This window comes from Perca fluviatilis, chromosome 12, assembly GCF_010015445.1.
Source record: "Perca fluviatilis chromosome 12, GENO_Pfluv_1.0, whole genome shotgun sequence".
NCBI lineage: Eukaryota > Metazoa > Chordata > Actinopteri > Perciformes > Percidae > Perca > Perca fluviatilis.
The window spans coordinates 3988611-4011858 of NC_053123.1; the positions used below are offsets into that span (position 1 = coordinate 3988611).

At 41.3% G+C, this 23248-nt stretch overlaps 1 protein-coding gene across 1 annotated transcript in view; it reads right to left on the reverse strand.

The window, feature by feature from the left end:
- LOC120570296 (inactive dipeptidyl peptidase 10-like) overlaps positions 1-22868 on the reverse strand; it is a 154201-nt gene extending 131333 nt beyond the window's left edge. Inside the window, exon 1 of the mRNA XM_039818563.1 lies at positions 22510-22868. Within this exon, the coding sequence (XP_039674497.1) occupies positions 22510-22821 (312 nt within the window). The 5' untranslated portion in view covers positions 22822-22868. The remainder of the gene's footprint in view (positions 1-22509) is intronic.
- Between the last annotated feature and the right edge of the window lie 380 nt (positions 22869-23248).

Consider the following 23248-nt stretch of genomic DNA (forward strand, 5'->3'; position numbering starts at 1 on the left):
CGTACGAACCCAATCATGAGAATGTGTTGGGGGACTTGCATAACTCTCCTATCCACCTACAGTATGTACAGATACATTCATGAATCTCACTCGAAAGTAGGCTTTAATGCAAGATCTGTGATCCAAATGTAATATAGAAAGAGCACCTACAATACTTTCAACAAGACTACACAACTTACAGTAAAAAAACAACAACAAATGCATCAATTTGCATCCAAACATACTGATCCATACTGATTCTGATGGTGAATCATTGTGATTTTATAAACCATGGAGAGGTTAGGATGTATGCTGGTCATTTCCTTTCTACACAGATTGTGTTGTATACAGGATATCTAGCCTTCCAGATGAGCACTATATTAAATTTGTTTCAGTTTGGTCCTGTTCCTGTTCTCAGGTTTTGTTTTTCAGTTAAAGGATCCTTTTAGTTGCAACAGCATTTTGTATGTGCACTTCCCAAGAGTGGCACCAAAAATACTTTTTAAAACGCCACCAGGAGAGGAGGCTGAGGCTAATCTTTTGCATAGCTTCTCTTCCAGTTTTCCTTTTCTTCATGTGCTTTCAGGGCTTGTTTGTTTCTTTAGCACATTTCACAGGCATCTGCTCCAACAGCCCCTCCCATTTCCAAGTTGCTATGGAAGCCATCCACACATTCCCCCCCCCCCCGCCGGCTGAACACAACAGCCGTGTTCTGGAAAACCTTTCATGGGCTGACAATTGCTTTTACCAAGTGGAGAGGAGGCACCTCCGTTCCAATGGCCGATTTATTCAAATTACTCTGGAACAACTGGAATGATAACAAAGCAGCTGTATCTTATTATGCGTAATCATAATTGACATGTATCCAAAAACTGATTTTGTGCGTGCAACATGCACAACTTTGTGTGTCTTCCGGTTTGTTGCAGTAAGATAGTGCTCAGCCAGCTGGAGAGGAAGTGTAACAGGAGGACGTATTATCTGAAGATAGAGCTACAGGGCAGCTGTGTGAGGCTTTTGTGCCTGACTGTTTTTTAACCACAACAAAGTAAATAAGAAGAAAAAAACAACTCTGAAATATCCTGTTTCTCGAAACACAGTAGTATTTAAATCAAAAACCTCTTAAAGTTGAACTGTAATTACAATTTTCTTCACATTTTGTGTACAGAAATTTTATATATAATGATAGTGCAGCTAGTGTGCTTATAGTTCCGTTTTCAAAAGAGGATAATATGTGTGGAGACGGTGTCTGAGATGCAAGCATGTGGATGACTTTGATTGACTGGCATTTAGGTGTTGTTAGATGATGCGCTGTCAGTTTCCTAAGTTCTCTATGGAGCACAGTATAGCCCTGAAGCCATCCAACCTAGATACAAGACCTTTTTTTTTTTCTTCCCTTTTTCAACAAGCCCCCCATTGTGTAGGGTTAAGTACTGTTAGTGTTGTAAAGGTCCTACATTATATTGTAAAAGTCCATGAACAGTCATGTTTTTTTGTGATTTAAAAGCAGGTGGAGGTGCTCTATAAATACAGTGAAAGTATCAAAACGCTCAATACTGAGAGAATATTTGCCAAGGAGCACTGAAGCTGTTCTGGCCGGTGGCCCAACACCTTACTAAAACTGCTGACGTTTTATTTATTTTTCTTTAATATTGTCCCCATCACATCTATGCAGAGTACAAATGTGTCCACATTCAAAAGCAAACTCTAAACCGCTTTATTATCGCAGGCATTTGTTTAATTACTGTGTGTGTGTGTGTGTGTGTGTGTGTGTGTGTGTTCGACGTGCGTACGTGTGTGTGATAATTTGTGCGGTCGCACTGGATGTTTTGATTGTGTTCCCATTTCTATTCATGCATTTTTTTATTGTGTATTCTGTTTTTGATGCAGAGCACTCTGGGTTTAGTTGTAATGAAAGGCATTGCCGTCCTTTTAATTTAACTTTACACTAACTCTCTTAGTCAGAGGCAAGTCATGCGTTAGTAGGATGATAAACAGAAAGGTTAGTTACATCTAGTAGGACAGTAGGAGGGACGGAAGGTGTTGTAGTAGAACTGTCTTTGGCTCCACACCTCCCCTGGTGCGAGTCGTCTCCTCTGTTTTATTCATTGCTTCACACCCTCTTATCTTTCTTGTTTTTTTATGCAATTTAAGTTTTCTTGCGCCTTCCGGGTTCTGTCTTTTTTCTTTCTTTAGTACATTATACATTCTTCTTTAGTCCTGTATCTTACTTTTTTTTCTTTTTTCTTTCTGCTGCTTTAACTTTCTATCTTACGTTCTTTTTAGTTTACACTCCTTCCATTCTTCCATTTCATTTCTCTTTATATATTGTTCTTTTGTTTTGTATTATCTTATGTGTATTATCTATTTCCTGCTTCTTTTCCTCTTTCTCACCTTATCTGCCTTTTTTTATTTTATTTGTATTTATTTTTTTTATTATATGTGTTTTTATCATTATCTTTGGTGGTCATTTCTTTATTTTTTTTACACCTGGGTGGCTGTCTTCTTTTGGGGCTCATTGTTCTTCTGTTTTCCTGCTCGGTCCTTTTTTTTAGTTTGGGTGGTCCTTGTTTCATTCCTCACTGCATTTTGTGTCCTTTCCACTACTGTTCCTTTCTTGTCTATCATTTCAGTTTCCTGGCTTCCTCTTCCTGCTCTTTCTTTTCTGCTGCCTGTGCTGTGTGTGCTGTGTGTGTATGTGCTGTGCATGTGTACTGTGTCTGTGTGTTTCTGCTTGTGTGTATGTGTGTGTGTCTTCTTTCTGTTCTCTTGCCTGCTGTCTCTCTCTCTCTTGTCTCTTCTTCTCTCTCTTATATATATATATGTTATGATATATGTATATATATGTATATGTATGTTATATATATGTATTATGTGTATATATATATGTGTGTATATGTGTATGTATATATACATGTATATATACATATGTATATATACATACATATATATATACATGTGTGTTATATATATATATATATATATATGTATATACAACCATATATATATATACACATATTTATATACATATATATATATCACATATATATATATATATAATAACAAAAAAAAAAAAAAAAATATAAACACAAAAAACACAATATATATACCCCACCTTTTGGACTGCTCTGAGGATTGCACTTACTCTGCCAGTCACTGTGGCCAATCAGAGAGGAGCTTTTCAAAACTACTAGTTGATCAAGTCATACCTGAAGTCAACCAAGTCCCAGGAACGGATCACTGGCCTTGCCGTCATCAGTATCAATCACTCAACAGGGGAGCAGATTTCATACGATGACATCATTGATGATTTTGCATCAAGGAAGGCCAGAAAGGTCAGGTTTTAGTTTGTGTTTTCTGTTCTTAGTGCTATAGTGTAATAATTAGATTCTCTTTAGTGTGTCTTCACATTTGTGTGATAGAGAGAGCAGCTAGAACAGTCTGGTAAGTTCACAAAATTGCATAATATTTCTGTAATGCAGCTTGTAAAACCAGGAAAGACAACACTTGTGTGATATGACAATATCCAAAATCTAAGACGATATCTAGTCTCATATCAAGATATCGATATAATGTTGATATGTTGCCCAGCCCTGCCCCATGCTCTTTAAGTTGAATCCATAAAGAAACATTTTAAACATGTACGTACTGAATGTGATTCCTTGATCAAGACCGAATGGGGGTGTGATGCGGGTATGTCAGCTCATTACACAGGCCGCCCTCCTTCCCTAACAAATCATTCTGCTGCTTGCACCACTCCTCCTGACCCAGATTCGCACCCATTAATAGGTGATATTTCTGGCAGCTAAGAACTGTAAAACTAAAAATACAATTTGTCCATTCAGAGAGAGAGAGAGAGAGAGAGAGAGAGAGAGAGAGAAGTGCCCATACATCAGGATTGAGATGTATGCCTCTGGAGCTCTTGAGATCAGCCCGCCCAAATTCTGCTACCATCCCGTGGGTGAGATCTGGAGTCGGCCCCCTCTCTGCCTCCCAGAGCCCCTGCAGCTCGGCTCCATCTCCGCACAAGCTAGCGCTCTAGGTTTGGGTGAAATCTGCTGCTTGCAGACACAGCTTTGTTCTATTTTGATGCAGTCGCGGCATGCTCTCCATTTCTACATTTGAAAATGTCCCGTTAATGTGTCACTACTGGAGTTTTTTGTTTCTCCTTCTCACCTCCCTTTAGACTTGAAAAGCTCTGCACTTCTTTTGTCACATTTGAAATAAAAACAGGGATCGTTGTCCTCCTGCTTTGTTAGCTCATATCGACTATTTTTGGAACAGTAGAAGACATGTGAAGAACAAATAAAGATGATACTCAAAATTAAATTCACCCTCAGCATTCCTTGCAAAGGTATTTTCTATTTGCAGTATATTTTGTGCGATTGATACACTGCTCAACGAATTCTCATGAATGGGTTCTATGATATCATATAAAAACGTATGCACAACAATTTGTACGATATGCTACGAAATTAGTGCGACCACTGGTCGGTCACATGATGCCGGGTCACATGATTCCGGGTACAGTGCACCGTGAGCTTACGGTCTTTTCAGAGGCCGTTGTCCTTATGTTTAGCCGATGAAAGGTGACTGTCATGCAGTAGCAACAGTTAAGACTAGAATAAAGATTGTGGTTTGGATCAGCCTGTTTTCATGAACCATATGTTCGAAAAGCTTCGATAAGCACTGCAATTCGTATGATTTCCATGTTTGTTTGTTTTTTGCTGTGCGCACCCCATTGACTGCTGCTGTACGGCCTCATAGGGAGGTGGTTGGGGTGGTGGATGGCTGTTAACACGGAGGACTTTCAAGCCAGGGAGCGGAGTTTGCTTCCTGGGGAAAACAAAAGGCTTTCGTCAAGGATGCGTGTTCCTTGGTCGTTTCGGTGCCTTAACTTAATTTTTGTTGGCGCATAACGCTCACTTTTTCTTGCCTAAACTTAACGCTAATCTCCACCAAGAACGACCGGCAGCTCGCTGTGCTCTGTACCTGGCTTACAGTCACCTATTCTCAGGTAACTGAACAACCAACTACAGCTGACCCGATGGAGCACCACGCGGAGCACCACGCGGAGCACCACGCGGAGCACCCACCGCGAGCACCGTAGCCAGTGTCGCAGAGCTCTGTAGCGGCTAAACACATCTACTAACTGCCGCTGATACGACAAGCTGTGACGGAGGTCTGTAGCCACGTCATGAAGCTCTGTAGCGGCTTAAACAGCTAGCAACTTACACATGGCCAGTCATTGTGGTGCGTACAGTAATAAATACATGGAATACATTAGGGCTGCACAATATATCGTCACAATATCAACTGGCGCGATAACCATATCGTGAAAGGCTGCTACACATCACAACAGAGATTTGCTGTCTTAGTTGAAAGAAAATATCAGTAGAAAACTACATTTTAAAATGTCATTCTTTTTAAGTGGTGCCTTTTTATATTCAATTCAATGTGTTAAAAAAATGTTGGAAATGATTTCCTTTTATTTGTTTTAAATTCAACAAGCACTTTGTTGTATTTTAGCAGAATACTGAAAGCAGCAGAACTGAATACAATTCAATTTCTGTTTATCGCCAGTAATATCGTTATTGCGATATTCAACAACAATATCGTGTTTTGCATATTTCCCTCATATCGTGCAGCCCTAGAATGCATACAAATTACAGTGCATTACTTTTTTTAGCTATATTAATGAATAGTTCATGAGAACAGCCTGCATGTAAACACTATCTTCCAGTATATAGAAGATATAAATCCAGTGCTTGGCAAAGCCTTGGTTATTCAGGATATTCTCACTCACATAAGATCACTCAGGAATTATACAGCATCTCTTTAGATATGCAAATGTATTGTTGTATTGAGCTCACAACTTTTTTAAAGACTTGACATTTCAGAAGTTATGAGAAAAAATTATCATAATTGCATTTTGAATCTGCAGAGCACAAAATTTAATGACAGCTCAGAATAATTAATTTGTTTTGGGGAAACTGCTGGTGTGACCCAGTTTTGTAAGTTGGCTGGTTTCTCAAGGATGTTGTTTGTGCAAACAATGCACCTAACAAAAATCATTCTAAGGGGCTTTCAATTAACGCCTGAGCTTCACAGAGTCCATCAGTTTACACCAGTTTGAACGGGAAGTGAGAAAGGTCAGTAACTTGCTCACAAATAAAAACCAACAAGATCTTGCCATTTTCACTCCTCCGAACGTAAGGGTCGTTAATAGCAAGGAAATAGTCGTACTGCTACCTAATTTCAAGAAAAGGTTGCTCGGTTTGAACATTTTAAAATAAAAGGTAGAGACATGTTTTTTGTGGAGACTTTATAAGAAGCTAAAGGTCCTGGAATCAAAATAGAAGAACAAGGTAATCATATTATGATTCTGATATTGACCTGAATCCCTTGAGAGTGGCCTCATTTCTATCAAATCAAAATTATGAAAAAGTGATTGCTTGAAAATGTAAATTTTGTTTTGAAAACTGCGAGTATAAATAGATGCATGATTAAAAATGGCTCTTGAAACCAGCTAAAGGCTTGGGCATATTTGCTGTTTCAAGTTCAGTTTTACATTTAACCCACCAGGAAGAGACGGGAGTGTTGGGAAACAATACTAATATACTTTGTAGCAGGTCTGCCAGACGATTTCTCAGAAGCATCAATTATGTGCATCCGGAAAATGTACATAAAAGCAGGTGGACGGAGGCTAGTAATGGAGGCCAGTAATGGTTTATAAGACTGAACATTAAAAAATAAGACTTAACATGCTGAACTCACATTGAAATTAGAAAACTTTGAAGACTGGGTGATGGGTCCTTAATGCGGAATCAAAAACACCCTACTTCAGTGTGTTTCACAGGCAATTACAAACAATACTCCACAGGTCAGGACTGAACATTTCCATCTCAGCGCTTTGTACCTGGTATCTTGTTTGTATTCTTCTCTAATTCAACTTCTCCTTTAACCATGTGAAAAGACTGAGTTTCCTAAATGGCTTCCTGCATGTATAATATTCCAGCAAAATCCAGACACATTTTTGTTCTAAAATTGCAAAAGGGAGAACAAATCCTAAGAAGGATTTAAAACTCAAGAATAATTTACATCAAGTTCATAACATGGGAAGACTTCGTATTTTATATGTACACCTAGTGTGTCGTATAACGGCTAAGTGAATGTTCAAAAGAGCCCAACACGTGGCCGGGTTGGATCAGTGGGTAGAGCAGGCGCACATATACTGAGAGGCTTCTGCCTCGACGCAGAGGTCCAGGGTTCGAGTCCGGCCTGTGCCGATTTCCTGCGTGTTTTCCCCCTTCTCTGTCCCCTTTCTCACCTAGCTGTCCTATCGATTAAAGGTGGAAAAGCCCAAAAAATAATCTTAAAACAAACAACAGTGTTATGTAAGAACATTTATTATGCAATGAAATCAAGTGACATTGTGAGACATGCAAATCAGCAGTTAGCTGGTTCGCCAACTGTTAAGGAAAAACTCATGAGCGGCCCATTTCATTTCACCTACGTAAAGAAGGTTTGGGAGACTTATGACTTACACACAAGCATTTAATGAACACCCAGTTGGGGAGACAATTAGGCAGGCAGTACCCATGTCTTCCACATGGTGTATTTAAACTTGTGCTGGGGGTGTTACGTTTAGCTGAACCTTTAAGGTAAGCAAAGATATTGCAGTCGCCTAAACACAGATGCTAAAGCCTAGTTCAGCCTATCTCTCTCTCTGGAAAGTATGCTAAAGTGTGGCTGGCCCACTGACCTCCAAAAGGAGATGGTCCTGAGACAAAACATTCCCTTATCATGTAGCTGCCTACGTAGACTCCTTGAATCTGTAGATAGACAAACAGTAATACATAAAGAGGTTTGGATATTACAGACAGAATATTCTCGTCCCCTGACCTGTGACCTGTGTGTTGTCTAAGCTTTCCCTTTGTCTCATCATACCACAACATGGTGTTTCTGGAAATTCCACCACACCAGCTGTTGCTACCAACACTCACCTCCTGGTGGGGATCTAGTGCTAGTACAACAGAAACTTAAAACAGCAAATACACCTCTGTCATACCTCTTGTGGAATATCAGTGGATCTCATAGTTTGACATAAAAAAGATTTTTTCATGTGGTGTCTTGAATTGTTTAAAACTTACGTTTTAAGTAGTGATGGCCCACTGAGCCCACTAGATGGCGCTCTCCGTTTAACAAAGGGTTGAAAGCACACTGAATTTCCATTCGTTGAGCCTTTTTCTTTAAACCAAGAATGCCATCTAGAAAATAAAGAAAATGCTAATTTGGCCATCAGTACAGAGAAACGGAAAGGGAAAGAGAGGGAGATGGTCTCTTTTCCATGCACTATATGTTGTGGTAACTAGGCTACCTTTGGCACGGATTATAAACTGTACTGAAGGGACGAACACCGTTCTTTCAAAAGATCAGCCCTCAGTTGGTGATTCAATGGTGGTGGAGATCCCTGTTTGACACGTTGCCGCAGGGTTGTGTGTCGGTGGGAGTGTCACTTAAATGGTTAATTTGTGTGACATCCTGTTGTTATTTAACTCCCTCCAATGTAGCATAAGCAGACTTTATATTTCACGATTATTGTTTTCTGTCAGATCAATCATAGATCTCGACATCTTAAAGGTCCCACACTTGAAGGCAGCTTCATTTCACTCAGCTCAGTGCTTGTGTAATTTTTTTTTACCCTCATAGCGTTTTTAAACTTTCTTGTGGCAGCGATAGAGGCAGTGATGTTTCCTGTTTCCTGTACGGGACTCTCACACCGCCTCAAAAAACACCAAAAAGTCTGATCGCCAATTACAAGATCGACACCGCAGCGGGACGTCAGGTTGCGTTTCTCCAAAAGTCGAATCTCTCTCAACTTTATTACAGTATTGAAAATCGAATACCTACCCAAGAAACGAATAGCCGAATATGCGGATCCAATCCTAGTTCTTTTCTCCAAAACGGCATCTAATGAATCAGGAACCTAATTATAGAATTTTTTCTAACAAACTTGTTAAAGGAGACCTATTACATACAGTTTACAGGTTTATACTTGTATTTTGTGTTTCTACTAGAACTGTCTACAGTGTCTTTTTTTTAAACCCCTCCCAAAAAAGCCCTGTCTTCTCTGATTGGTCAGCGTTTCCGGATCTCCGGAGTCTCTGCATCTGTGCTCTGCTGTCGCTGCTTCTGTACAGTCCATTGCAGCCGGAGACTGACTGCAACAGAATATATAGCGAGATTTTGTACCGTGAAAAAAATCACTGATAAAGGCTTCTAAACCAAATGCTACAAAACCAGACATGCTCCAGCAGAAAAGTGATCTGAAACTGAGTAGGAATAAACAACATCTGCCACCGAGATTACAGGTTTCTCTAAGTAAGCATGTAGCTATATTTAGCAGGGTATGTAACGTAAAGACTGCAGTAGTGTTCCCGGAGCAGATGACCATATAAAGAAACCCGACTCAGTATCACGTTGAAACCAGCGTGTTCAGAACAGTGATACAATTATAGATATGACCAGAAAATACAGAAAAGCATAATAGATAGGTCTCCTTTTTCCGGTTCCTATGATTGGCAGTAATGCAGTTACCCCGACAAGCGACTACAGGTGACCGAGCAACTGAGCATTGTTTTGGACACATACTAGGACCATATATCCCAAGATGCCACAGCCAAGTGTGAAAGGTTAAAGAATTCCATTTTAATTCAATATCCCCAGACCGGAGACTCATTGCCCCACCTGCTTTTTTTCATGTTGTCCATGTATTTCAGGGTCTGCCCTCCATCCAGACTCGCATTAAAGTGTTGTCAGTGTAGGTTTGTGTACATTTGAACAACATTTCACACCTGCAGCAGGTCTGGCGGGCAGAGTTCAGTTACATTTTAAAATGTCCCATGTGGTGGGTATGACATTGAAAAGATAGAAATATTCTGCCTTTTAAAGTAAAAAGGTACAGAGAGGCTATCTATCTCAGAAAAGAATCTGCAGTTGCTCGGTTGGTTGGTTGGTTGGATATGATTTTCCTTCTGCTGTATTCCTGTGTCAAAAAATACTTCATACTAGTAAATACTGAATTGTATGAACCCACTTTACATAATTTCTGTAATGACTTGTGCGTTACTTAATTGGTATCTATGAACGTTAGTTTGACTGCTCACATTTTCACCTACTCTGTCTCCCAGAATAGAAACCGTTTTCCACTCCATTTCAACGTGATCTCATCCATCGCCATTCATCAGAGAAGCTTCCCAAACGGTGTCTCTGTTGTATGAAGAGAAGCACACCCTGTGAGTGACAGGAAGAGGTCCTGCCCCTTGTTGACTGCTTGCCTGATTGCTGAGTTTGGCTCACAGGATTTCCAGAGGGGGCAACTGCAAAGCGCTCCATTAGGTTTGCACGCCTCACTGACTGCTTTAAAAGAGCAGAAGAAGATATTGATGGATGTGGGAGATTGGGAGCTTTATGTTTTTTTATTTATTTATTTCAATCAACTTTGAGAAAACTCCATCATGGGTTAGGGGTTAGGGTTAGGATTAGATTTGTTGTTCAAAATGAACAACAAATCAAAATGAAACATACGATAGGCAACTAATATAAATATACATTATGGGTACAAATCCAGTGGCTGATTTATATGTTGCACTCTCATACGCCGCCTCCATTACTGTGGTAGCAGAGTGGAAGTGAACACATTTACACTGACTGACTGAGGTAGAGATGTTTGGGTTAATCACGGTCACAGTCGCAGTTCACATGTCACGAAGATTGTCTGGGTGTATGTGAACGTCTCAAATTAGTTATGATGCAGGCTTTGCAGAAAAACATTACCGTACCACATCTATCCAACCTCCACAGCGTGGATGTCAGAGTGCTGTGTGGAGTAGCTAACTAAGCCCTGTTACAACTGAATAAACCACAGGGGAAATGACTCAATATCACAACTCAAAGACAGGAACTTGATCAGAAAGAAGCAGTCTTTACTTGCAAAAAAAAAAAGTTTGGTATACAGGTAATCAGTCAGAGGTAAAGGCAGACAAATCCGGCAAGGAGAAGGCTAAGAAACAAAGCTGGAATGCCTTGACATAGGGTACAAAGACAAACTGGCACTGAAATGACCATTGTCGTGACCGTTCCAGCACTTTGCATTGTGGGACACAGTATGTGATGTACAGTGTAGACTAGTCAAATCCATAGTGGATATTTTTTCCATACAATGTATTTTGGGTATACTGCAGATTTTTGCTTTTGTTTGCATACTGCCTGGTGATTAACAAATGGAGCTTCACGATGTGGCCGATACATCTGTCATTTACAACATAGAGTAATACTTGGACTGGACAAATTAACCAGGACTGTAATCTTAGGAATCATAACTTCGGTATTCCTAATTGAGAACCATTTGCTCCTAGCCGACCCCTTATATTACACTTTAAACCGTCTGGACTGCTGTCAAGCCAACAGTATGCGTTGAAATCATCTGCATAACGTCATCAAATGCAATGAGGAGAACACTTCACATCTGCACTCTAGACAATGATGCATTGCATGTCTGCCTCCACGTGTCTTCTTAGCTTTTGTGCTCCATGCGGCTCACAGAGCCAGGCAGGGAGAACTCTGGGAAACTGCAATCCCAATCATCTCCTTTCAGAGCAAGACTCAGATTGGCTCCGCAGCTGTTTCACCCGTTACACCTCTTTCATAGGGCATTGACAGCAAAAGACCCAAGCACTATCAAAATGACTATTGCTTTAATTTGCTTTGACACATCATTCAAAGGTGCTTTATAAACTTTAGAGTAGAAATTATGAAAACATATTTTTTTTATAATTTATAATGTAGTCCTTTTCTTCTTAATGCTTCTTGGGTAAAGGCAAAGACAAAAATGAGTTAGTCACTGTGTTCAGATTCGTCTGATGACAAGAACCGCACTCTTATCCTGTCTTTCTTCTTTGTATTCCAATTACACTTGCCCCATGAAATCTAAGAAGCTTATATACAACAAAGCAATGATACAGCTGGCAGTGGTTAGGTAAGAGTTGAACCAATTTCAAGGATTTTTCTCATGGCTTCATCATGTGGAAGACAGCCAACGCGGTACAAAAAGCTGACAGCTGGATTCATCCTGCTGTCTGTAAGCAGTGCGTCTCCCAAGTCTTTCAATAGCAATTCAAATCCTGTTGTGGACTTTTTGACATCTGACTACAACCATGCATATATTTAAAATGAAGAAACAACGCCACTTGTCAAACACTATCAAGCAGTTGAAAAATTATAGTCCTTTGCTGTCTCTCAAGGTTCAGCAGTGAAAGCGCTTCCGTTTTAGTCTTACTTTGTTCCCAGTTATATACTGTAGAAAAAAATCCAGAAAGTTCCCAGTCTGCTTAGATTTTAGTTCCACCCCCCCACGTGCGCTCAGTTGGTAGAGTGGGCACACAAATATAGAGGTTTAGCCCTCGACACAACGGTGCAGGGTTCGACTCCGACCTCGGCCCTTTGCTGCATGTCATTCCCCATCTCTCTCCCCTTTCATGTCCTGTCAAATAAAAGCCTAAAATGCCCCAAAAATTATCTTAAAAAAAAAGATTTTAGTTCCACCCTCAAATAGTCTCATAATGTCACTAATGGTCAACATGTTCCAGGAGCTATTTTACAAGTCGCTGTTGTGTTATTTTTTCTAATTAGCGATGTCATATGTTTTCCACAATGCCTAGTCATGCTTGCAAGATGCATCTGTGGGTTTTTGCATGCCGGTAAAGCAACATTAATAAAGGTGCAAGTGGTTTCCCAGTTGATTGAGTGTCTGAGCGCCCCTACCTTTTTTTAAATTCCATATGTTGCTTTTGGTGAAAGGTTCTTGTTCAGTCACATTCTCCTGAAACACTGCAGGGAGTGAAGCGACAAGAGCCCAACTGTTTGCCCATCTGTAAGTGGGAGCTCCCCATGGTGCCTGGGTCTCTCTCTGGTGAGCCCTAATGTGCCGAGGGGATTTCCCCTTACTTACGCACTGGGCTGTCCCTGAAGACAGCGTTGTTACCCTTGTTACCCTCATCATCCAAGCAATCTTTTTGCTCACTGGATGGGACTGATCTCGCCATTTGTATCTAGAAACGTCTATTCAGGAATACATAGGGATACAGAATTGTGCCATGCGCATGTTTTGGCATGCCATCTTGAATAAACACCTACCTTGAGATGCTCACAGCACCTTGTTGTCTGCTCTTACTCTACCAAGAGCACAGGCGGAGCCAACTTTAATGCAATGCTTTGGATGGAAGATGGCTTAAGCCGCCGGTGCTCACATAACTAGGGTTGCAATGCACAAGCTCTGTTTTTTTTTCTTGAGTGGGCACTCAGACCAAAATCAGCCCTGTGGTAAAACAACCCAGGGTGGGAGGATTGTTGCTTCACGTAGTGGTGAGACATGGTCTACAATCCTTTGAGCAAAGGCGCCATGACTTTAAAGGCTGATCAGACGCCAAAACACTGCACAGTGATATAATGTGAGACAAGATTTGGAAAATCTGAAAATGTATCACCGTTCACAAAATCTCCTGTTCATGTTACAGGGTAATCTACTGGGAGTAAACTTGCACTTATTTGATTGGCCACCACAGTGCCTTGCCAAAATGATCTTGTGTTGCAGTCCAAAGTCAGATTCAACTTTTTTCCACCCCCACTTTGCCACCGGACAGGTTGTATTAAAATGAAGGTGAAGGCAGTGTTTTTTCATGTAGGGTCTGACACTTCCTTAATCTGAGGCCGCATTTAAACTTGTTAGAATCAGAAATGGATTTATTGCCAGCTGAGTAGCACTTACGAGGAATTTGCCTCGGTTGTTGGTGCATACATAAACATATTGGACATTATTATGAAATAAACAAACAATAAATTCAGAAACAAATAACACATACATATAACTATTTAACGTCAAGAAAAAAGGCTGTATGGATGGACAAAAAATGTTGAAGAGATTCAAAGGTTATTAAAAAAAAATTGTCATATCCAGATCAAAATCAGATGACATTTAAGAAATATATACTGTATATGCATCTCTGTTGGCTAGATCATTAATCTGATAACCATCTCTCTTGGTTTTTCCAGGCTACATGCAAATCAATGTCGGCACCGCTCCAGTCCAGTAATGCACCTGCAGCTGTTTGGTAAAAAAGAAGAATATGTAAGTATAGTAAGTAAGTAAAATGTATTTATAGAGCGCTATTCACAGATACAAATCACAAAGCGCTTAACATAAAACATACATATTAAAACACGATACCCAATTAAAATCACAAAGTAATACATGAAGAATAAAGTGCAGACAGGTCAACCAAAAGCCTGGTAAAAAAAGGTAGGTTTTTAACGCATTTTTAAAAGAGTCCACAGAAACAGCAGACGGTAAGGGTGGAGGCAGAGTATTCCACAGCCTCGGTGCTGCGTACTCAAAAGATCGATCACGGATGGGTCTTAAGCCAGGTTTTTCTAAAAACCAAGAGAGCCATCTATTCGGCTTAGAAAATAAAGAAAATGGTTCACGGAGCGGATGCGTGGATGGATAGTGACTGGCACTCACTCACGCCGCTCCCTCGCCCACACAAAGCATTCAGTGATTGAACTGATCAGGGGATCAGAAAAAGGCTGCAAGAGCTCAGTGCACCTTCTGTATAATCCTTGGTGTTGCCCCTGGAGCCCCTTTTTGCTGTCGCTTTAATCAGACAGGGAGAACAATGGCTGATTTCAGTGTAATTCCAGCTGCCATTATCACAGGAACAGACCCTGTAGAGGCTACTTCCACAGACCACTTACTGATGTTAACGTCGGGAGGTGTTACGATTATCTAAGTAACCTAACCACCTCGGGAAGAGGTTTGAAAAATCTAATTTCAGTCCGTCCTGAATGTTTTTGAATGTTTGGCTTTTTTACGATCTGATAGCTAGCCTATCCTCTTAAAGTGATGGTTGGGAGTAATTTCACCCTAGGGTCCTTTACACCACGACCTCGAGCCAAACAACCCCCCAGAAGCTTTTTTCATCTGGGTCGAACATTGGGAGAGTTAGCGTTATCAGCTGGATATATAATGGATCCAGGTTTCTATCTCGTAAGTGACCCCACTAATAATGCCCGAAATGATACCAAACTTACAAATAGGTTATGTACTCATAAAACGATGGATTGGAAAGTTTGTAAGTACACCAGAAGTTTATGTAAATAACACTCACCTGTTGGCCTGTTGTTGCTGCTGCTGCTACAGAGCAGTAAGAGTGCTTAGGGATGTCTACAAATTACAACACCGAAAAGAGATACAACAAAAATATTTATTAATTTAATTTTTTTTTTTTGTAAGTGCTATAGTATAACTAGCAGGAGACAAGTTATAATTGAGGTAAGTTTGGAGACATTACCTTATTTAATCATTAAATTAATAAATATTTTTGTTGTATCTCTTTTCGGTGTAGTAATTTGTAGATGGCCCTAAGCACTTGTCTTACTGCAGGTAGCAGCAGCAGCAGCGAGCAGAAGCCAGCAGGCAAGTGTTATTTTTACATAAGATTCTGGTGTACTTCCAAACTTTCCAATCCATCGTTTTATGAGTACATAACCTATTTTTACTAGTGTAGAAGTTTGGTTTCATTTCGGGCATTATTAGTGGGGTCATTTATGAGATACAAAGGTGGATCCATTAGCCCCTGCGCTATGCTATCCAGCTGATAACGCTAACTCTCCCAGTGTTCGACCCAGGTGAAAAAAGCTTGTGGCGGGTGTTTGGCTCGAGGTCATGGTGCAAAGGACCCTAGGGTGAAATTACTCCGAACCATCACTTTAAGATACATGAAGTGACTGCCCTATCTTGCACCCGGCGCAGCGCAAAGCCTGACACAAGTGTCTTTGCTAGTTTCAGACCGACCCAGTTGTCAATTTCCCGTCCAGCGCCCGCATCGTTTAAATAGCAAATGCACCTGCATCCATCTGTGCACCCATGGGCGTGCTGGTCTTACAGGGGGTGGCAGGGGGGGTGATGTGGGGTGTTCAGGTGCATTCTGGGCGTATTGCTATCTTGAGGCAGCGGGAAGTGATCGCACCATTGACCAACAGAAAGCTGGTCTAGTGTCAATAACGCAGCATTAGTAAAATGCGCCTAGGCTCGTGCATAGCGCGCACACACTATGCTTGTTACACACACACACACACACACACACACACACACACACACACACACACACACACACAGGGAAGCGCAGCAGCACATAAATATGCAAAAGACTACAAAGAAAAATATTACGGTGCAAATCCTCCATCATAATAGCAATGCTCCAAGGTCCACACGCGCCTGGCTTTTAAAGGGAATGGGAGATGATCTCTGATTGGTTTATTGCATGTTATGCCCAAAACACACCTATGAGTTAATGAAGACACTAAGTAAAACCCTTTTGAACCATGCACCCGGGCACACAGACCCTTTTCTCCGCCAGCAAACTAGCAAAAGTGGATTTGGACACGCCCTAAACGCACCTGCGCCTCAAGCGCTTCACGCCGTGTGCTAAGATCGTTAAAATAGGGCCCTGAGTGTAAAAGGTTTAAGTGTTTGAGATTGGATTTTTCTTCACTGCCTACCCTGTGTTGAGAAACTGGTGACAAAACAACAAAAGCGCCAAGCCAACCTTCCTGCCAATTCTGCTGCGAGCACAAGGCAAACACCCACTGTTGCAACACACGACATGTGCCTTTTATCTGCACGATTCCCCACAAGCAGATGCAATCCAGCCCCAAAGTGCTTTTATATCCTGGTGACATATTGCTATTGATAACAACATTCCTGCTGGGGAATCTAAGCAAAGTAAGATAATGGCTACCATTTAGTAACAACTGTGTGACCATCACGTGCTTAGCAGTACACAGGGGCACGAATTAGTCTCTTTCTTCGCTGTAAGTCTTGGCTAGAGCATTGGATAGTCCACTGGGAGAATATCACTTTCTAAAGCAATGACCCACTAAATGTATATGTCTCTTCCTACACCAGTCTGTTTCTTGGCTCATGACAAATGCACATGTTGGTGATTAGCGTCTTGGTCTGAGGAAATCCTTTTAATTTGAGCTTCTCTGTGGAGATGAACAATCTCACTGCTGAAAAAAAATAAAAACTAACCAGTGTATGTGTTCAATACATATTTAAAATGTCACTTCATTGTGAGCACTGTAAAAAATCTGGTTACCATTTATTTTACAGGTGTCTTCATTTTTTTTTTTTAAAGTAAATGACAGTTTGGAAAATATGTGTTTTCACATTCCTGCCGTGAGTTAGAAGAAAAAATCAATACCACTGTTCATCATCTTAACATTTGGTCGTGACATACTGTATGTCATGCGCATGTGCTACAAGAGGGGAGATCGACAACAACTATCTGCTTATATTTAGCATTAGCATCGCTAGCGTTAGCCTTAGCCAACTCCTTCACCACTAACGGAGCAAGCTGGAAAATCAAACTTTTCCCCGAACCCCGTGGGGTGGAGGGCCACAACATCATGGCCACCAACACAACTCAGCAAAGACTGTTCTTCCTCGGGCTTTAACTTCTGGATATTCGGCCACAACGGACCGAATGGCTTCACTTGCATCTTTCTAGCGCACGTACTCAACGTCATCGTTCTCAGCCACTCCCTCTGTTCGCTGATTTGACCGCCAAATATTTGGCCGGAGAAAACCCAAGACTATATGGCAAACCCAGACGGAGTACTGAAGGGAAATGAAAATTGAGCGGAAGTACGTAGGAGGGCGGAGCCAGGCTAATGACTACCAGCCATAATGTCTAAATCATTCAAGGTAGTTTAGTTTAGTTCATTTGTTTCACAGAACATAAAAACAAATTACATTGAAGAAATACAAAAATACATGTAAGGGCGCGGTAGAAACCTGTAATGGCTTATATAAAAACCACAACCAAAGGACATACACTAATGTAGATGTACAAAATAAAAAATACATTTTGAGTGTTGAGTGTGCAAAAAGTTCATAAAATGCAATAAAGTAGATGGACTGACCACGAGCTACGAGGTTGTGAAATGATGATTTATGCTCCTGTAGAAGCCAAAAGTCTGTAAGAAATCAACCTTGTTTTAGGAAAAATGTGTATGTCATGGAGAAATACTACACTACCCACAATCCTAAGCTTAACAGCAACGTCTCTAATTGGTGAAACTCGCTGTTACTATGGAAATGTTTACCGAATCTGCGAACGGCTAGCGAGCTGCTACCACTGAAGTCTATGATCGTTTCTTTTTCCGGTTTTGAAAACACTTTTTTCTTTAGCTGAATCAAATGTTGTATGGTTGTGATTCATGTTGTAGCTGTTTTGCTTGGTTCCAGGCTTAAAACTCAGCACGGGGGCGGCGTCTAGCTCCCGGCTGAGTCCTTGGCAGCGGCCCGTGTTCGAATCCGACCTGCGGCCCTTTGTCATCCCCTCTCTTTCTCTCCCCCTTTCCTGTCCATTCACTGTCACTATCTAATAATAAAGGGAAAAGCCCCAAAAAATGATCTTAAAAAAAACCCAATCTGCATGTACAGCAGTATATCATATTTTACAACACAAACTCTGAATTATTTCCAAAATGAAGGGCTATTTTTTTTTTATAGGCATTCACATCATGAGAAAAAAATCCTGTCAGAAAGGGGAATTATCTTACTATATTGAAAACAGTTGAAAACATTGCATCGTGCAGGGTAATTGTGAAAGAAAATGCTTCAGACAGATGGCAACCAAAAAGAAAGAAACTCATGAATAGGGCTAACACTGTGTTCATTATATTCAGATTGCTCAGAATGTGTCATTAGAAAAACTGTTAGTCTCAGAAGACAAATTGTACCGCTCACATCCTCAGTTTAATGGAAAGACTGGAGGAGGCATGGAAATGAACAACTGGACAGCCCCCAGCAATGCATGTACATTTATTTCTCTCTCAAAGCCCACAGGGGCAATATCACAATTGTCCTCATTTTCCATTTTCTGGAGCTGGTTTTAATGGCTACAGAATGAGCGATGTAATGAGACGCGCGCAGAGTGTAACATATAGCCAAGGTGATTGAAATTAATTCATGTTCCTCCGAGAGAAGTTATCATTTCACACTATTAATGGGGCTCTAGAAATAGCGATGTCAGTTGGTCGGTCGATTGGTCCATTAGTCTGTCAGTCCAACACATCCCGAGTGACTTCTCAGCAGGGGTTAGATGCGTTGCCATTATATTCAGAACAGAGGAGGCTGATGCCATTGATTCACTGACTTCCCATCTACTGCCACAATACATTGTGAACTCCCAACTTGTCACATATGGCAGGACCACTTGCCTTCACTAAACTTAAAGGCCCCATGGCATGAAAATGTCACTTAATGTGGTTTTTTTTAACATTAATATGAGTTCCCCCAGCCTGCCTATGGTCCCCCAGTGGCTAGAAATGGTGATAGGTGTAAACCGAGCCCTGGGTATCCTGCTCTGCCTTTGAGAAAATGAAAGCTCAGATGGGCCGATCTGGAATCTTCTCCTTATGAGGTCATAAGGAGCAAGGTTACCTCCCCTTTCTCTGCTTTGCCCACCCAGAGAATTTGGCCCACCCATGAGAGTGAGACATCATGGCTTTCAAACGAGCAAAGTGACAGTTGGTCAACGCCACACCCTCCACTTTCCCCTCATCCCCTCTCCTCCTCAACAGCTACAGACACAGAAATGGCACATCCTAAGGAAAGCTCATTGTGGGACTGGCTCTAGTGGCTGGAATTCTGCACCAAGGCTGAATTTCGGGAAAGAGACTTCAGATACAGTATTAGGGGACCACTAAGGCCTATATAAAAGAGACTTCAGATACAGTATTAGGGGACCACTAAGGTCTATATAAAAGAGACTTCAGATACAGTATTAGGGGACCACTAAGGTCTATATAAAAGAGACTTCAGATACAGTATTAGGGGACCACTAAGGTCTATATAAAAGAGACTTCAGATACAGTATTAGGGGACCACTAAGGTCTATATAAAAGAGACTTCAGATACAGTATTAGGGGACCACTGAGGCCTATATAAAAGCATCCAAAAAGCAGCATGTCATAGGACCTTTAAGACGTTTTTGGACAATTTGGAAATTGTTTGCTGCATGTAAGGCCCATACATTGGCACGCCAAGATGTGTTACACGTTCTTCTTATTCTGACAGACAATACAGTGCAATACATTATGTCTATCTTTATTACACTTTATTACGTCTTTTTGAATATTTGATTCTGATTGGTCAATCATGGCATTCTACGGTCTTTTTTTTCTGTATGACAGACTGTTGGTAAGTATAACTAACAGACTCTGGCGGACCATTTTTAAATCATTCAAATCGTCTTCAAATCAACATCTGTGCTCATACCAAGCTCATACCGCTGATCAGTGGTATGAGAGATTTTTGTGGTTATAACAATGTTCTTCAGGAATAAAGATATTATCTTATATGATATGTTGCTGGTATGCTATCACAGTGGTTCCCAAAGTGGGTTCCGGAGACCAAAAGCCCCAAATCTTTTATGGTTTTAAAATTACTTCAACTTTTTGTCATTTTCCTCAGTTGTTATGACTGGAACGGCAAATCAGTGGAGCAAACGCTCTATTACTGGGGAAATATCGCCATTCATTCTGTGAACTCTACTCCATCGTAGTATAAGAAAATGCTGTTCATGTGTATATTATGTAACTTAAAAATAGACAATTGTTGCCCATTTTAAGGTTACAGGAGTGAAAATCATCATTTGTTGTGTTATGTTTTTAAAATGATGAAGTAGTGGAAAAAATGTATACAAAATAGGATGTATATAGCCTAGAAATCTAGACGCACCCTAGTGGCAGCAAATTTATTTTGCAGCCAGGGGGGTCTAGGCCCTCTTCGTTGACTTGCGAGCTGGAAAAACCAAATTTTGGTCAGGCCAATCACATCGTGTATAGAGTCGGTGGGCGGGGCTTATGGCTGCTGCTGCTGCTGAGAATAGCGGTCTTCTGGAAGACTTGGAGTTCAGCTTTTCTTTGAGGAAAGAATAAAGAACGCGCTGAAATCATTCTTAAAAAAGGAAGATGTGTTCGGAGTTTTGCCGACCGGATACGGCAAAAGTTGAGTCTATCAACTAGCTCCTCTTCCTTCTTTGTTGCTCTGATTGGTTGTAGCGCTATCCTATTGCGTGCAGAGGGAATTTGAAAGGCAACCTTTTATCCCGCCCCTCGGATTGAGCTCTGTCAATAGTGAGTTCCCAGACCCAACATCTGGATGTGGTTCTGGCTTGTCAGGCTAGGATGTATAGGCTCTACGGGATGATTTTTTTTCCTTGGTCACTATCATGCTTTTCTCAAATGATGTACACATTTTAAGCATTCTATCATTTCAAATGGCTTAAAAAAATTGTGCATAGTGGCTGTTTAGCTCAGTTGGTAGAGTTGGTAGAGCAGGCGCACATATACAGAGGTTTATTCCTCAATGCAGAGTGTGTGCAGATGGTCCAGGGTTCGAATCCGAAACCTGTGACGGTTTCCTGCGTGTCTTCCCCCTCTCTTTCCCCTTTCATGTCTGAGCTGTCCTATCATTAAAGGACATATCATAAAAAAAATCTTAAAAATAAATAAATAAATAGTGCATATAAACTGGGGGAAAGAATATCCCTGGGGGAGCATGCCCCCGGACACCCCCACACACACACACACACACACACACACACACACACACACATGTTTACAACATCTGGCTCCGCCCCTGATGCTGACACAGCTTAGGCTGATGGTTAAGTCTGACAAAGAGCTGAGACAGCTGCCGAGTCTGAGACCAACATGGTGAACACCCACAGCCCGAATGTTGCAGTTATGAAACAATCTCACTCATCCAAAAGTTTCATATAGCTACCTTTAGCAACCCTGCTGTCAGTATTTTACTGTTAATTAGCAGGACAATCATTTACAGTTTCAACATTAAAACATGTTAAGTCTGGCAAGAACGTCGCTTCCAGCAGTTTCACATAAATAAAGACGAAATGAATGCATTTAGTATCAAGGTCAGGTATTAAATGTTAATATGTGCCCTTCCATATCTGTCGGTAGTATTCGAAATCCCATAAATCATTAAATCGAGGGATGCACTCAAGAGAGAGTGTCCTCCAACGGGATCACCGTTTGTCCTGCCCGCCTGTCTGCTAAATCATTCATCTAACACCGAGCTGCGCTACAGGAACACAACAGCGCAGCAGGTGTTCACACCCGCAGTTCTTTTTTTTATGTCACTAAATGACACAACATCCTCCACGTGCTTTAGTTGTGTTACTCGCAACTTATCCGAGCAGCCGCTAACTTTATTCGCCCACTGGCTAAGAGATCAGCGTCTCATTAACAGAAGAAAGTTTCGCCACAATCCGACAAAACGGCTCCACTCGTGGAACTTGTATTACGTGGTAGAAAATTAGGCACAATCGCGTCGACAGGGTACGCGATGGTAGTGGACAGCACAAGCAGCACCGGTCTTACCTTGTCCTCACTGGAGTAGCGTCGGGTGTGCTGCGCTGCTCCTGCGCTTTGGTTCATGTTTCGGCACCGTGGACAGCTCCGCTCGGGGAAGAAACAGCCAGCCAGCCAGTCAGTCCGCAGGGGGGGGTCGATAAACGGCCGTTCAGAGTAATCACAGAGACCGAACTGGCCGACTGGAACTAGTTTACTGGTCCGTGTAAAGCTGTTTACTGGTTCGCCGTCTTCTCTGTGACACGCATGGCTTCTCAGCCAATGATGCCTTGCGCGTAAAGACTTGCTCCGCTGATGCGCCAGCTGTGAGTGTTCATTCATCCGACAGTAAGGCTACAGCCAGATTAGCCCTCACTAACCCTGATAGAACAGAACAGAACAGGCTGTGAACAATGTGGCTGCCGGACGCTGAAAATAAACATAAAGGTTTATAATCCATCCCAAAAAAATGAATCCTAAATCATTACTGGATAAGGGTTTCTTCCTACTGACCTAAAAGCTATTATATGACAACAGCTTGCTGCATGTAAAGGCTTCATGTTTATACAGCTACTCAGTGCCTGAATTGGACCAAAAAAGTTGCCCGTATTCAGCAGTTGCATGACATGATCCTTGCATGTGTCTTGGACAGGGATGTAATGACACAGTCAACTCACGATTCAGCACGATTCATGACTTTAAGTTCACGATACGATTTATTTAACAGAATGAACTGCAGACAAATGACTGAAAAAGATTCCGTTGTTTT